General features: G+C 42.7%; 1 protein-coding gene across 1 annotated transcript in view; it reads left to right on the top strand.

The window, feature by feature from the left end:
• The first annotated feature begins 5644 nt into the window (after nt 1-5644).
• LOC126094647 (myogenesis-regulating glycosidase-like) overlaps nt 5645-13625 on the top strand; it is a 28652-nt gene continuing 20671 nt past the window's right edge. The window contains exons 1-2 of the mRNA XM_049909143.1: nt 5645-5700; nt 10717-10842. Of these exons, the coding sequence (XP_049765100.1) occupies nt 10719-10842 (124 nt within the window). The 5' untranslated portion in view covers nt 5645-5700; nt 10717-10718. The remainder of the gene's footprint in view (nt 5701-10716; nt 10843-13625) is intronic.

The raw sequence follows: 13625 nt of genomic DNA on the forward strand, positions 1-13625 counted from the left end.
ATAACATATACTTACTGTCAAATAGTAGTACAGGGTATGTTGTTCAATGTAAAGAGTTTGGTATAGGTAATGTAACGGAGTGCAGACTGATGTAGTGATTAGCAGAATTAGGCCTAGACAGAATTACAAAGATGTGGTTGCAACCCAAGCTATGTATGAGAGAAAATATGCAGTGTACTGAAAAATGAAGTGTGGAATATGTTCACAAATTTATTATAATTTATAGTAATGTTTGGTGATACATGTAAATATCTGTTATAATTTTTCCTCCCTTTGGATAAGTCATTGGATGTTGTTTGTTCGATATGATTAGCAAACAGGAGAGAAGAAGGAGTTATCTTAATAATGGAACCAATTGTCTCGACATCAGCACAATCTTTAATTGTTGGTCCGCTAATAATACAGTGATGCATGACGTTGGTAAGTAATGTAGGTATCGCAACGCTGGTATTATCGCAGAGAAGTAATAATTTTTTAATGGATCAGACTTCGGAAACAAAATTCTGGAAAGACGCATGTTCTTTCATTGATCACGCATTGTGCGCTTATGGCCGCTGGGTTTAGTCTGCCTCACGACAATCGCTATGTTGCTGCAATCGTACGCCAACATTCTGTGTGGCCACCGGCTGCTTGTGGCTTCTGCAATGCTTCCCTCCTGTGCTTGCCAAAAAGTAGTGGCGGCGCTAAATTTCTCCCTTTCTTTGAAAGACCTGGCCCCCGGTTCTCCACCCTCGACTGCTCTGCAACAGATCACAATATGCATGGACATCAGTGTACAATATTCACTTAACGGTTTACTCTCTAAATTCTAGATGTCTTGAACAGAAAGTTCGGTGGGTCAAATTTACCGTTCGTTGGATCCTTTCTTACAACTACTAGATTACATCATCGTCGCCCTAATTAACAGTCCATTAGTACTCATGACAATGAGCAGAACACTTCATCTCACTTTCAAGCCCATCTAGCCTGCTGAATGGTCTTATACATATTAAATGCTAGGAAGTACATTTCATTCAAGCACGCACGTCACAATGGCGCACATTCAATCAGTTTCACTTACGATTAAGAATAATACTGAAAAACTGTTTTGTTCTTAATAAATTATTCTGAAAAAGCCTTCTTTAACAGCATGTGTTCTGATTTTGCTCTTAATGAATTATCCTGAAGAAACCTTCCTTAACAGCATTTGGCCTGGTTCTGTTGTGAAGCTCTTATACACAGCGCCTCTACAAGGTGGATTTATAGTCCGTTGGTTTGGAACATCATTCGGAACTCTGTCCCTGCTACAGCAGTTCAGCTTATTGTTTCCCTGACAACATCATAGCAGACCTATCGACGCACATGAATTACATACAGTACTACTACACTCAATATGTCAATAGATAGTCGCACATATTTCGCTCGCTATAGTGCTAATAAAAACTGAAGTCTTTCTGAAGTGCTCTCGGCTTTCTGATAATCCTCCTAACTCACAACAACTTCCTGGGGCCTTTCTTGTAACTGGATTCCCCCCACTGGGATTTCGTCCCTACAGGTTTCAGTGTGTGTCGGTCAACTATGGCATGATGTTCGGAAAGAAAGTTTATCCTCATATCCGTCTTGTACTTTTCATCTTCCTTTACATTACGTCCACGCCCACTTGAGACGATAAATATATTAGTATTTATCGTTTCTTTCACAACATCAGTAACACAGACATCGAGATCAACAGCTTCTCCTGCATTCCCCTTAGTACCCACAATAGCACCATCGCTTGCATTTCCTCTGCGCGCTGTGCAGAAATCAGTGGCACATGTACCTCTCCGTACATCGAGCCGAGGCTCCACGGCCTCTAAACAACACCTACTGTCACACTGTGGGTGGATACTACTACTCATCATCATCATCATCAGTTATCTGCTATATTAGCAGGTCCTTTGCCTCTCCATTTTCTGCGATCCATTGCTTCCTTCTTAAGGCTGCTGTATGTTCTACCGTCCATCATGTCATCCAGTATCTGGAATCTCTTCCTTCCTCGCTTCCTTTTCCCTTCTACATAACATTCTATAACTGTTTTTATCAGTCCATCATTCTTTCTTAATATATGCCCAATCCAATTTCTTTTTCTTTTCTTTATTACATCTAGTAACGGTCTTTTCTCTCCCACTCTTCTCAGTACCTCTTAATTTTTTACTCTGTCCATCCAACTTATTCTTTCCATCTTCCGCCATGTCCAGATCTCAAAAGCCTCCAGCCTTTCTCTGTCTTTTTTCCTCATAGTCCATGTTTCAGCGCCATATAGAAGAACACTCCATACAAGACATTTTATGAGTCTCTTTCTGAGTTCTCTGTCCAGACCGCTGCAGAAGATTCTCCTTTTCTTATAAAACGCCTCTTTTGCCATTGCTATCCTTGTTTTAATTTCTGTGGTGCACTTCCAGTTGGTGTCTATCCTGCTTCCAAGATACTTAAAATTTAGCACTTGTTCTAGTGTTTCTCCATTCAGCATCATTTTTATTTCCTTATTTCCTCCTATTGCCAATACTTTTGTTTTATTTGTGTTAATTTTCATTCCATATTTTTTCCGTTAGTTGCAATGGTGTCCACCAAATCCTGTAATTCTTTTTCCCCTGTGGCTAGAAGGACCATGTCATCAGCAAATCTCAAGCATCCTACTCTTCTTCCTCCAATTTCTACTCCTTTGTCATCTAATGAGCATTGGTCAATCATATTTTCCAAGTACAGGTTGAAAAGAGTAGGTGATAAACAGCATCCTTGTCTTACTCCTTTCCCTAGTCGGATCCAGTTTGTACTTTCTCCTCTCACTTTAACTGAAACTTTTTGATTAAGGTATAACGAGTTTATATGTCTTCTGGTTTTCCAGTCCACTCTCTTTTCCCTCATAATAGTCGCCAGCTTGTCCCAAACCACATTGTCAAAATCACCCACGTCACTGCCCACGCGCTTATTCACTCTGGTACCGTCCACTCTTACTCTGGGAATACAGCTACCTCAGACTCCACAATCCCACGCGATACTGGAGCTGATACTTCTACATTACTCCCCTTAAAGGCCACAACGTTAGTACCCATTGTACTGAATCAAGTCCACACGACACGAGAGCCATCTTCACTAATTATCTTAACTAAACTTAAAAGATCACCCCACCAGCTGTGGGGTATCGTCCTACTTTTCACAAGAATAACACGGTTAACTGCATCAATGGTAGTTGGACATACTACAATGACTACCAAACCAGACAGAAGATTGTTCCTCTCCCTTTCAACTTTGTCATTTCTGATTCCTCTTTCCCTTCTCTCCATTCTCTTATTCTCCACGAGTAGGTGCCCGTTTTTAATCTACTAGTAACCAGGTCACCTCTGTACTCATCAGCACTTCAGATGGTGTGAGCTGTTTGTAGTACGTCTAGAAGGTTTGACCACGAGGCACAGCAGTGAACAGAATGCCTTTGGGATCATGAGAGCCGCGCGGGATTAGGCGAGCGGTCTGTGGCGCTGTAGTCATGTACTGTGCGGCTGATCCCGGCGGAGGTTCGCATCCTCCCTCGGGAATGGGTGTGTGTGTTTGTCCTTAGGACAATTTAGGTTAAGTAGTGTGTAAGCTTAGGGGCTGATGACCTTAGCAGTTAAGTCCCATAAGATTTCACACACATCTGAACATTTTGAATTTCACGGGAAACATCGCAATAATACAAAATCCCTGTGGCATCCATAGCCAGGGCCAGGCAAAGGGTTCACTCACGGAGTAGTTGTGAAAGTAAGAAAACGCGGAAAATTTTGATGAATGAAGAACCTTTTCACTCACTTCGATTACCAATGAAATAGCTCGATACTAACGACCGACACACAAGGACCCGTTTTCAGTCCCCAAGCTTACACACTACTTAACCTAAATTATCCGAAATCTCTTCCATTTTACTTACATGTTGTTCCCTTAGCAAATTAACCCTTAATAGGAAGAATGATTTTTATTACTTAACAGGAAAAGTAAATAAATAAACGTTGCTCCTCTCTCAAAGAGGTAAATTAATATATTAGTACAACGAACAAACTGAACAATAAGTTACTATACATCCCCATCAACTAAGGGTTCTAGTATGCGTTACTTTCATGAGTATTCGTATAATGCAACTCTACAAAAATACATGAATTGTGTAAATAAAAAATTAATGGTAGGTTAAGCTTCAAATTGACTTTTAGTCAATTAATCTATTTAACAATTAACACACATTTCTCTGGAACATTACAGGAATACAAATGTATTACTAGTCACACACAATCATATATGCAGTATTTCTGTGGTTCTGGTACGGACAGAGACTGCACTCCCTCTTTTATTTCATACAGATTTGTAGATCTGTAGTTTATTTGCTGATCTACTTCAATCCTGTTTCTGTACGGACCCTGTTCAACTTTTATGTATTTCACAATTAGTTCTATGAGTTCATCATCAAACATCAAACAACAAATATCCTCTATCTTAGGATTATCACCCTAATTTTTAACAGCCTTTGCTACATCCAGTATTCTCCGATTACGTTATCACGAAATACTCGTCTATGTTTATTTGGTTCTTTTGATTACCATTAAAATTCATTTTTCCTTTGTAAACAAAAGGAATTGAAATATCGTTATTTACCTTGTCGCCTGTGCAGTAAAGTCAACACCTGCAGCAGAGTCTTGTTCATCAGAGGAGGACCTAGGGGTTGCTTTTTCGCGAGAAAAAGAAGGAACGTAATTGTAATAAACATAAAATCTACTTCTTCCTGCATCCTAGCAAGTTTCTCTTCAAAATTTAAATCATTTCCTCTCTGTTCTACGATTTGTCTTCTTTTCTGTGACGTAGATGGAATATGCTCAATGGGCAGCTCGGAACCACAACACTTCCAAAATTTGAGTGTTCTGTTCGATTTGAATATTGTTTACAACTTCTCAAAATAACAAATTAATTTCTTTCAGCAGTAGATAATATTTTGAAGGCCTTCTCAACATAGAATACCATTATGATTTTACATTCCGTTACATTAAAGTGTGTTCAGATGTGACAAATCTCAAAAACAAAAATTCACTTAGGAAACTAAAATTATTTTTTGACGAGTACAATCAAATTCGAAATCTTTTCTCAAGCAAGAGATAAAGTGGTCAATTGCTGTGACGCTACATACAATCAGATTAAGATAAATGGTTCAAATGGCTCTGAGCACTATGGGACTCAATTGCTGAGGTCATTAGTCCCCTAGAACTTAGAACTAGTTAAACCTAACTAACCTAAGGACATCACAAACATCCATGCCCGAGGCAGGATTCGAACCTGCGACCGTAGCGGTCTTGCGGTTCCAGACTGCAGCGCCTTTAACCGCACGGCCACTTCGGCCGGCGATTAAGATAAAATGTTAGCGTTAACAACTACGATAAACTTTAATTACTTTGAATGGACTTGGAGCAAGAGATAAGACAGCTGATAGCTGCGATGTTAATATCACCTGATCCACATGATGTGCCGATAGTCACAGTTGTAATTAATTTGATAAGAAACCACTCATTGTACTATTAACAGATAATTACACATTTGGCGCAACAAACATGAATCGCAACGATTAAAAAGGCCAACTGATTATTTTAGCTGTATATATAAAGGACAGCAGTGGCAGAGGAATATCTGCAGTTCTGTATTTCATAGCAGTTGACAGCGTGCTTACAGGTGAGCTTTTACGTTTTTTGGATTTTGTGGCAGACAAATAGGTAAATTAGTGTAATTTACAAGTGTTGAATATTGTTAAGTGATAATGAGATGCCGTTGTCGCTAGTAACTATGAAAATTACGGGAAGTGTATAGTATTTTCCTGGAGTGTTTTAGCAACAGTGACGAAGGAAGGAAGGGAAATTGTAGTAGTAAATACTGTGTATACCTGTATTACGTGCTACGGTCGCAGGTTCGAATCCTGCCTCGGGCGTGGATGTGTGTGATGTCCTTAGGTTAGTTAGGTTTAAGTAGTTCTAAGTTCTAGGGGACTGATGACCTCAGATGTTAAGTCCCATAGTGCTCAGAGCCATTTGAACCATTTTTTTTTTGTATTACAACAGGCCACAAGGCACCATAATCACAGAAATTGGAGGTATCCATAGTGCAAGAGGTAACTTTCTGTTTCTGTGAAGAGATAACATCTGTTTCTACTGTAGCGATCTGGATACACGCCGACATCGTTCTCCTAATCATTGAGAGCATACTGCGCCCACTGCCGGGATATTCGACAGAAGAAAACGATTGTCATCACCGGAAGTGTAATACTCCCAAGACGTTGAATGCCGGAGACTGAGAAGCTGTGAGACTATACTGAAAGTGCTGTATTCACCAAATTCACTTGACGTCCAACATACAAAAGCGGCAGGAAAAGAATTCCCTACCAACGAAAATAATTGCCGTTATGTGGTGGTTCGCTTGCCCACAGAAACTGTACTGCCACACCACAGAGCCAAACACGCTACGCAACAACTATTCCAAAAATTGCTCGTAAAACATAGTAGCAACAATTTACAATGATCTATTGAAAGAGGTTTTACGATACTTACTCTACTTACCTGGAGTATGAAGACTGTTTGTGACAATAAAGAGCAGTGTTTACTTGTCTTGCTCTGTAATCTTCGCTGCAGTTCCAGATCCAGTGAACGATGACTAATACCACTCGTGTAGGGTCCATTTTGACTCTTCTTGGTGGCGGTTCCAGATAAGCCCCCAGGCACTGTCTGGAGGTACTATCCTGTGATATTGTGAGTTTATATCCATGTTTACTGGAAGGATGTGCTATGAAACTTCCTGGCAGATTAAAACTGTGTGCCGGACCGAGACTCGAACTCGGGGCCTTTGCCTTTCGCGGGCAAGTGCTCTACCAACTGAGCTACCCAAGCACGACTCACGCCCCTTCCTCACAGCTTTACTTCTGCCAGTTCCTCGTCTCTTATCCTCCAAACTTTACAGAAGCTCTCCTGCGAACCTTGCAGAACTAGCACTCCTGAAAGAAAGGATATTGCCGAGACATGGCTTAGCCACAGCCTGGGGGATGTTTCCAAAATGAGATTTTCACGGGACGGGGCGTGAGTCGTGCTTGGGTAACTCAGTTGGTAGAGCACTTGCTCGCGAAAGGCAAAAGTCCCGAGTTCGAGTCTCGGAGCGGCACACAGTTTTAATCTGCCAGGAAGTTTCATATCAGCGCACTCTCCGTTACAGACTGAAAATCTCATTCTGATGTACTAATCTCCAACGGTGAGACTGAGACTGAGCATTCGGCGTAGTTGGGCGACAGGTACGTCTTGGGATATCACAGGAAAGTCACAGGTCCCGCCGTGGTGACTACCGACCGGGCTCAGACTGGTGGGCTGCTAAGAGCATGCAGTGGCCCAGAACTCCGGTGGAGCGAACTGGCGAAGTGTTAGCTTTCGTCGCTCTATATAGCCGTAGCGCGGAGGAATTCGTGCCGGTCCAATTCCGCACGCGTGACACGGTGGAGCAAGTAGGTCCCTGGCACGGAGGACCTCTGGTGGCGCTTGTACTGCCGTCTGTCGTCCTTGTCGTGACCCACGTAGTCCGGGTAAGCAAAGCCTTGTTCGCATCCGAATTGGTGACCGGTGGTGCTTCAGTGTCTGGGGTGTTACCAATACCTTTAGGCGAACGGCGGGTGCAAGCCGGGATGAGTCTTCTGGACGACGCAGCTGAAAGGCTGAAGAAAGGTACAACGAAAAAAATTACTCTGTGTGACAGTAAAATGCGTGCATTACTAATTGCTAGTTTCATCAGGAGATGCCACAAAATACACTCCTGGAAATGGAAAAAAGAACACATTGACACCGGTGTGTCAGACCCACCATACTTGCTCCGGACACTGCGAGAGGGCTGTACAAGCAATGATCACACGCACGGCACAGCGGACACACCCGGAACCGCGGTGTTGGCCGTCGAATGGCGCTAGCTGCGCAGCATTTGTGCACCGCCGCCGTCTGTGTCAGCCAGTTTGCTGTGGCATACGGAGCTCCATCGCAGTCTTTAACACTGGTAGCATGCCGCGACAGCGTGGACGTGAACCGTATGTGCAGTTGACGGACTTTTTAGCGAGGGCGTATAGTGGGCATGCCGGAGGCCGGGTGGACGTACCGCCGAATTGCTCAACACGTGGGGCGTGAGGTCTCCACAGCACATCGATGTTGTCGCCAGTGGTCGGCGGAAGGTGCACGTGCCCGTCGACCTGGGACTGGACCGCAGCGACGCACGGATGCACGCCAAGACCGTAGGATCCTACGCAGTGCCGTAGGGAACCGCACCGCCACTTCCCAGCAAATTAGGGACACTGTTGCTCCTGGGGTATCGGCGAGGACCATTCGCAACCGTCTCCATGAAGCTGGGCTACGGTCCCGCACACCGTTAGGCCGTCTTCCGCTCACGCCCCAACATCGTGCAGCCCGCCTCCAGTGGTGTCGCGACAGGCGTGAATGGAGGGACGAATGGAGACGTGTCGCTTCAGCGATGAGAGTCGGTTCTGCCTTGGTGCCAATGATGGTCGTATGCGTGTTTGGCGCCGTGCAGGTGAGCGCCACAATCAGGACTGCATACGACCGAGGCACACAGGGCCAACACCCGGTATCATGGTGTGGGGAGCGATCTCCTACACTGGCCGTACACCACTGGTGATCGTCGAGGGGACACTGAATAGTGCACGGTACATCCAAACCGTCATCGAACCCATCGTTCTACCATTCCTAGACCGGCAAGGGAACTTGCTGTTCCAACAGGACAATGCACGTCCGCATGTATCCCGTGCCACCCAACGTGCTCTAGAAGGTGTAAGTCAACTACCCTGGCCAGCAAGATCTCCGGATCTGACCCCCATTGAGCATGTTTAGGACTGGATGAAGCGTCGTCTCACGCGGTCTGCACGTCCAGCACGAACGCTGGTCCAACTGAGGCGCCAGGTGGAAATGGCATGGCAAGCCGTTTCACAGGTCTACAAGAAGCATCTCTACGATCGTCTCCATGGGAGAATAGCAGCCTGCATTGCTGCGAAAGGTGGATATACACTGTACTAGTGCCGACATTGTGCATGCTCTGTTGCCTGTGTCTATGTGCCTGTGGTTCTGTCAGTGTGATCATGTGATGTATCTGACCCCAGGAATGTGTCAATAAAGTTTCCCCTTCCTGGGACAATGAATTCACGGTGTTCTTATTTCAATTTCCAGGTGTGTATTTGCAACCAATAGAGTCAACAGGGTGTAAAGCACTCACATTTTATAACTGAACACAATTTCTCCGGAGAAGAGATGTACTGGAAAATGTTTCCTCCTGGTTGTTACCGTGCGGTTCTGGGCGCTTCAGTCTGGAACCGCGTGACCGCTACGGTCGCAGGTCCGAGTCCTGCCTCGGGCGTGGATGTGTGTGATGTCCTTAGGTTAGTTAGGTTTAATTAGTTCTAAGTTCTAGGCGACTGATGCCCTCAGAAGTTAAGTCGCATAGTGCTCAGAGCCATTTGAACCAACCTGGTAGTTATTAGGGTCAAGACTACATAAATCAGTTTATCTGCCTCCGTCATTGTAACAAATTTTTCAGAAAACTTTTCAAAGAAATTTAAAAGTTGAATGTTCGAAGATTACTCCATTCTTTCATTGAAGATTGCTATGCATTTTTTGGGGAAGCAACCAAAAAAATTTTAGATTTCGAATGTCAAAAGGTTGTTTGCAGGTAGTTACACCTGAGGACGCGATTAGAAAATTGTATATGTTACCAAACTATAGCTGATAACTACAGCAAACGATTGCCTCCATTGTATAGTATCGTAGGCTACTTAGATGTTAGACAAGACACCAAAATTATTGTTTGTTGACCCAGAACAGCATTCGATGGTTTTCTGCAACTGTGGAGCACACATTTGGTATTTGGCATTACGGTATTTCAAAAGAACCTAAACACTGAAACATTAGTATTAACGATATGCAAGTTACTAACCTCATACGGTTGTCAGATTACCGAATAATTCAATAAGCAAAACCCTTTTTTCGAGTATTTGCTGTTGTCAAAAGCCGTGAGAGTTTCACATTTTCGTGGCACATTACGTTTTCTCAGTAGAGTTTGCTTTCCTGCTTGCTCTGTGTCTTGATGAGGTGTGCAAAACGCTGCAGAAATTAAGGAAGAGAAACAGTATTTACATGAAGATTTACTAGTGTTGTTAATTGCACTATAGACGTTTATAGTAGAGCGAAACAAATAAAAATACACGAGCGTCTCATTCGAAACGTTAACTTCAGTTTTAGCAGACTTCATGCTGTCCGAGTAAACTTTCATTGAAGGAGTCAGCACAGATAAGTTACTATCAGAAGTCGTGTTTACCGTTGCGTCTGATACCAATACGCTTCCAAGATAAATAAGGCGTTCTTAGCATTTAGAAATGTTGTAGCAGGTTATCAGGCCAATCTATGCGCTTCAGAAGCAGACTGGGGCAAAAATGTAAGAACGTTTTTACGGATACTACGTAAGTTGATTAATCTAAAATTTGGCAATAATTTATTCCGCAAACGAATAAAACAGGTTAAAGCTTATGTCAGAGCGCAAGACTGTTCCTCATTGACAGTAAAAGCAATGCACTGTTTCCCCATAGCATTTATGACTGTGCCTACAGCGCCAGTTGAAGTGGTGTGGGACTATCAGTTAATTAGCCTGTATGCTCGTCTGCCGCAGCAATGTGGTCGACCCCGACGCTGCTGCTGCTGGGAGTTTTGCTGGTGGCGCCAGCCGTAACAGCGGCCGGCCTCAGAACCCGCTACGACGAGGCCACCGGACGAATCCTGATACTGGGCCACAGGGGTGAGTGTGTGGCGCGCCAACAGATGGCTGTCTTACCACCTGCTCGGAGCAGCCATCCTTAGCTACCGTAATATGTCAAAGTTTCTACACAGGACGTTCACAGTACACGATCAGTGCTGTAATCAACCACTAGAAGAAGAGGCAAAACTAGCAGTGTGCGTCTAGTACCAGTGGAATTCTTTGCTATAATTACTGCTGTCCTTCTAATTAATGTGCATAGTATTCAGCGTTGAACGATCTGAAGTTTATACTACTTTTTTTCTAATCAAGCAACTGGCTGGCGGAATGAACCCACCAATATGACTTATTAAGTGACTAAACATCAAAATACAAAATTTTAGAATGAAAGTAAGGTAAACGTTCTCAGAATTCGTTCATCGTCCTCACACGAATAGTACGATAACCGGGCGCGTTTAAAAACTCTCTTTCACATAGTACATGGATACTGGGGCATTGGAATAAAAGGCTGGAGCAATTGACTGAGTTAGGGTTTCACATTTTGCATAATCACAGTTACTGAAAGCTTCAAGCAAAATTTGACATTACCATAATTCAACAGAATAAAATCCATTTCGGCATGGACTCACAGGCCACAATGAGGAGGGCAGACTAAGAAAACAGTCAGTGTTCCAATCACGATGCTGACTGTTTAACAAATCTTTATTCTAGAGTTGTTTCAGTAAGTTGATGACTAACACTCAATTAAGAAAACATTAATCTCTAGTTATTCAACAGCCCAGCGAGTAACATTCAATAAGACAGCATTAGCCAATATATCTTTCAGCTATTCAAAAAGGTTTGCTAGCAAATAGGGTAGCACATAAGACGAAATTAGAAACTACAGTTGTGCTTTATGTCTTTGAAACAGACTATGAAGCAACGCTTGGATCAGGAGTGGCCAACCTTTTCGGCAGGCGAAATGAATTTTTCAAAGGGAATTTTACCTTATGTCACATGACCAATTTTTGTTTTGTGAACCAAAAAAGCAAGAAATTGTAATATATTTTTTAAAGAAAGTAGAACAAACTGGCCACTTTACCTCGAAGATGTCTCCTGCATTTTGAGAGGAAAAGTTAGGAGAAAATTTTATACACCGACCACGATCTATTAGCTCGAAAGTTTTAAGTGATGTCAGTAACTGCCGTGAAAGCTTACATTGTATGACAAACATACAAATTTTTTCTTTACAGGAGTGTAGATGAAACTCTAACGATAGTTGAATCAATGAAGTGAGATATTCCTACTGTAATTGGATATGATACGAAAGACGCTTAATGGAATGGCCCTTTGGGGATTTTACGTGAAATAAAATTTAAATTTTCCACGGGCCGCAAGTTGCCACCCTCCTTGACTTAGATGATATGTATCAGCTAACATGTTCTTTAGCTATACTAGCACATTCGCAAGCACGAAACTGATGAAACAGTATACTTTGGATGTTTAAAACAGGCCGGCAAATCATACTTCGATGGAAAGGTTAAGTGCAAAAATCAGCGTATGTTAAAAAAGACGATTTTGAGCAATAAGAAAAAAATACTTTTGTCATGTAGTTCCCTTTATTATGATAACTAGGGAAATACAGGGAATGTAATTGCTCAGTGATTGATACGATAGCCATGAAAAACTGTCTTGTCAACACATCCAACTGCTGTTGTTGTTGTGGTCTTCAGTCCTGAGACTGGTTTGATGCAGCTCTCCATGCTACTCTATCCTGTGCAAACTTCTTCATCTCCCAGTACCTACTGCAACCTACAACCTTCTGAATCTGTTTAGTGTATTCATCTCTTGGTCTCCCTCTGCGATTTTTACCCTCCACGCTGCCCTCCAATACTAAATTGGTGATCCCTTGATGCCTCAGAACATGTCCTACCAACCGATCCCTTCTTCTAGTCAAGTTGTGCCACAAACTTCTCTTCTCCCCAATCCTATTCAATACCTCCTCATTAGTTATATGATCTACCCATCTAATCTTCAGCGTTCTTCTGTAGCACCACATTTCGAAAGCTTCTTTTCTCTTCTTGTCCAAACTAGTTGTTGCCATGTTTCACTTCCATACATGGCTACGCTCCATACACACGTGAGTAAATTACGATTTGAAGAGAGACAGTACATTTTGGTTAACGTTGGTTGGTGTTCCCTATTACCTATCTAAGACGTTTGACTGTGTATTCATAATATAAAGTGCAGAGTTCCAAGAACCAGATTTAAATGATGACTCTAGGAGTATACTACAACTCTCTATGTGTTGCTCATATAGGGATTGCGAGGACAAAATTAGATAAATTACAGCGTGCATAGAGGCATTTAAACAATAATTGTTGCCGCACTCCATACGTGAATGGTATCGGAAGAAACTCTTATAACTGTTACAATCGGACTTTCCCTCTGCCATGCACTTCACATTGGTTTACAGAGTATAGTTGTAGATGTAGATGTAAACGTGGACATAAGAATGTAAACAACGTTAGCTTCCCTTGTTCACTGCGTGTTCCAATGGCATAGCCCTCCTTCATTCTACATGTACAAGGGAATCAAATCTGAAACGTACTGTAAATAATATCTCACAACAGCTTTTCCTATAATAAAGGCCGTTCAGTGCTTGTCTTGTTCACTAGAAATGCGGCCCCGTGAACATACAAGTACATATCCAAGTAACTACCCGTCAATTACGTGAGCCGAATTTGGATTCAGAAAATATGTGTAGAAATGTCAGAGTAAATAGAAACATTCCATGTGCTTCAAGCACAAGAATACAGTATGGCAGTGGGCCCAATACACCTAGT

Source organism: Schistocerca cancellata, chromosome 8, assembly GCF_023864275.1.
Source record: "Schistocerca cancellata isolate TAMUIC-IGC-003103 chromosome 8, iqSchCanc2.1, whole genome shotgun sequence".
Lineage (NCBI taxonomy): Eukaryota > Metazoa > Arthropoda > Insecta > Orthoptera > Acrididae > Schistocerca > Schistocerca cancellata.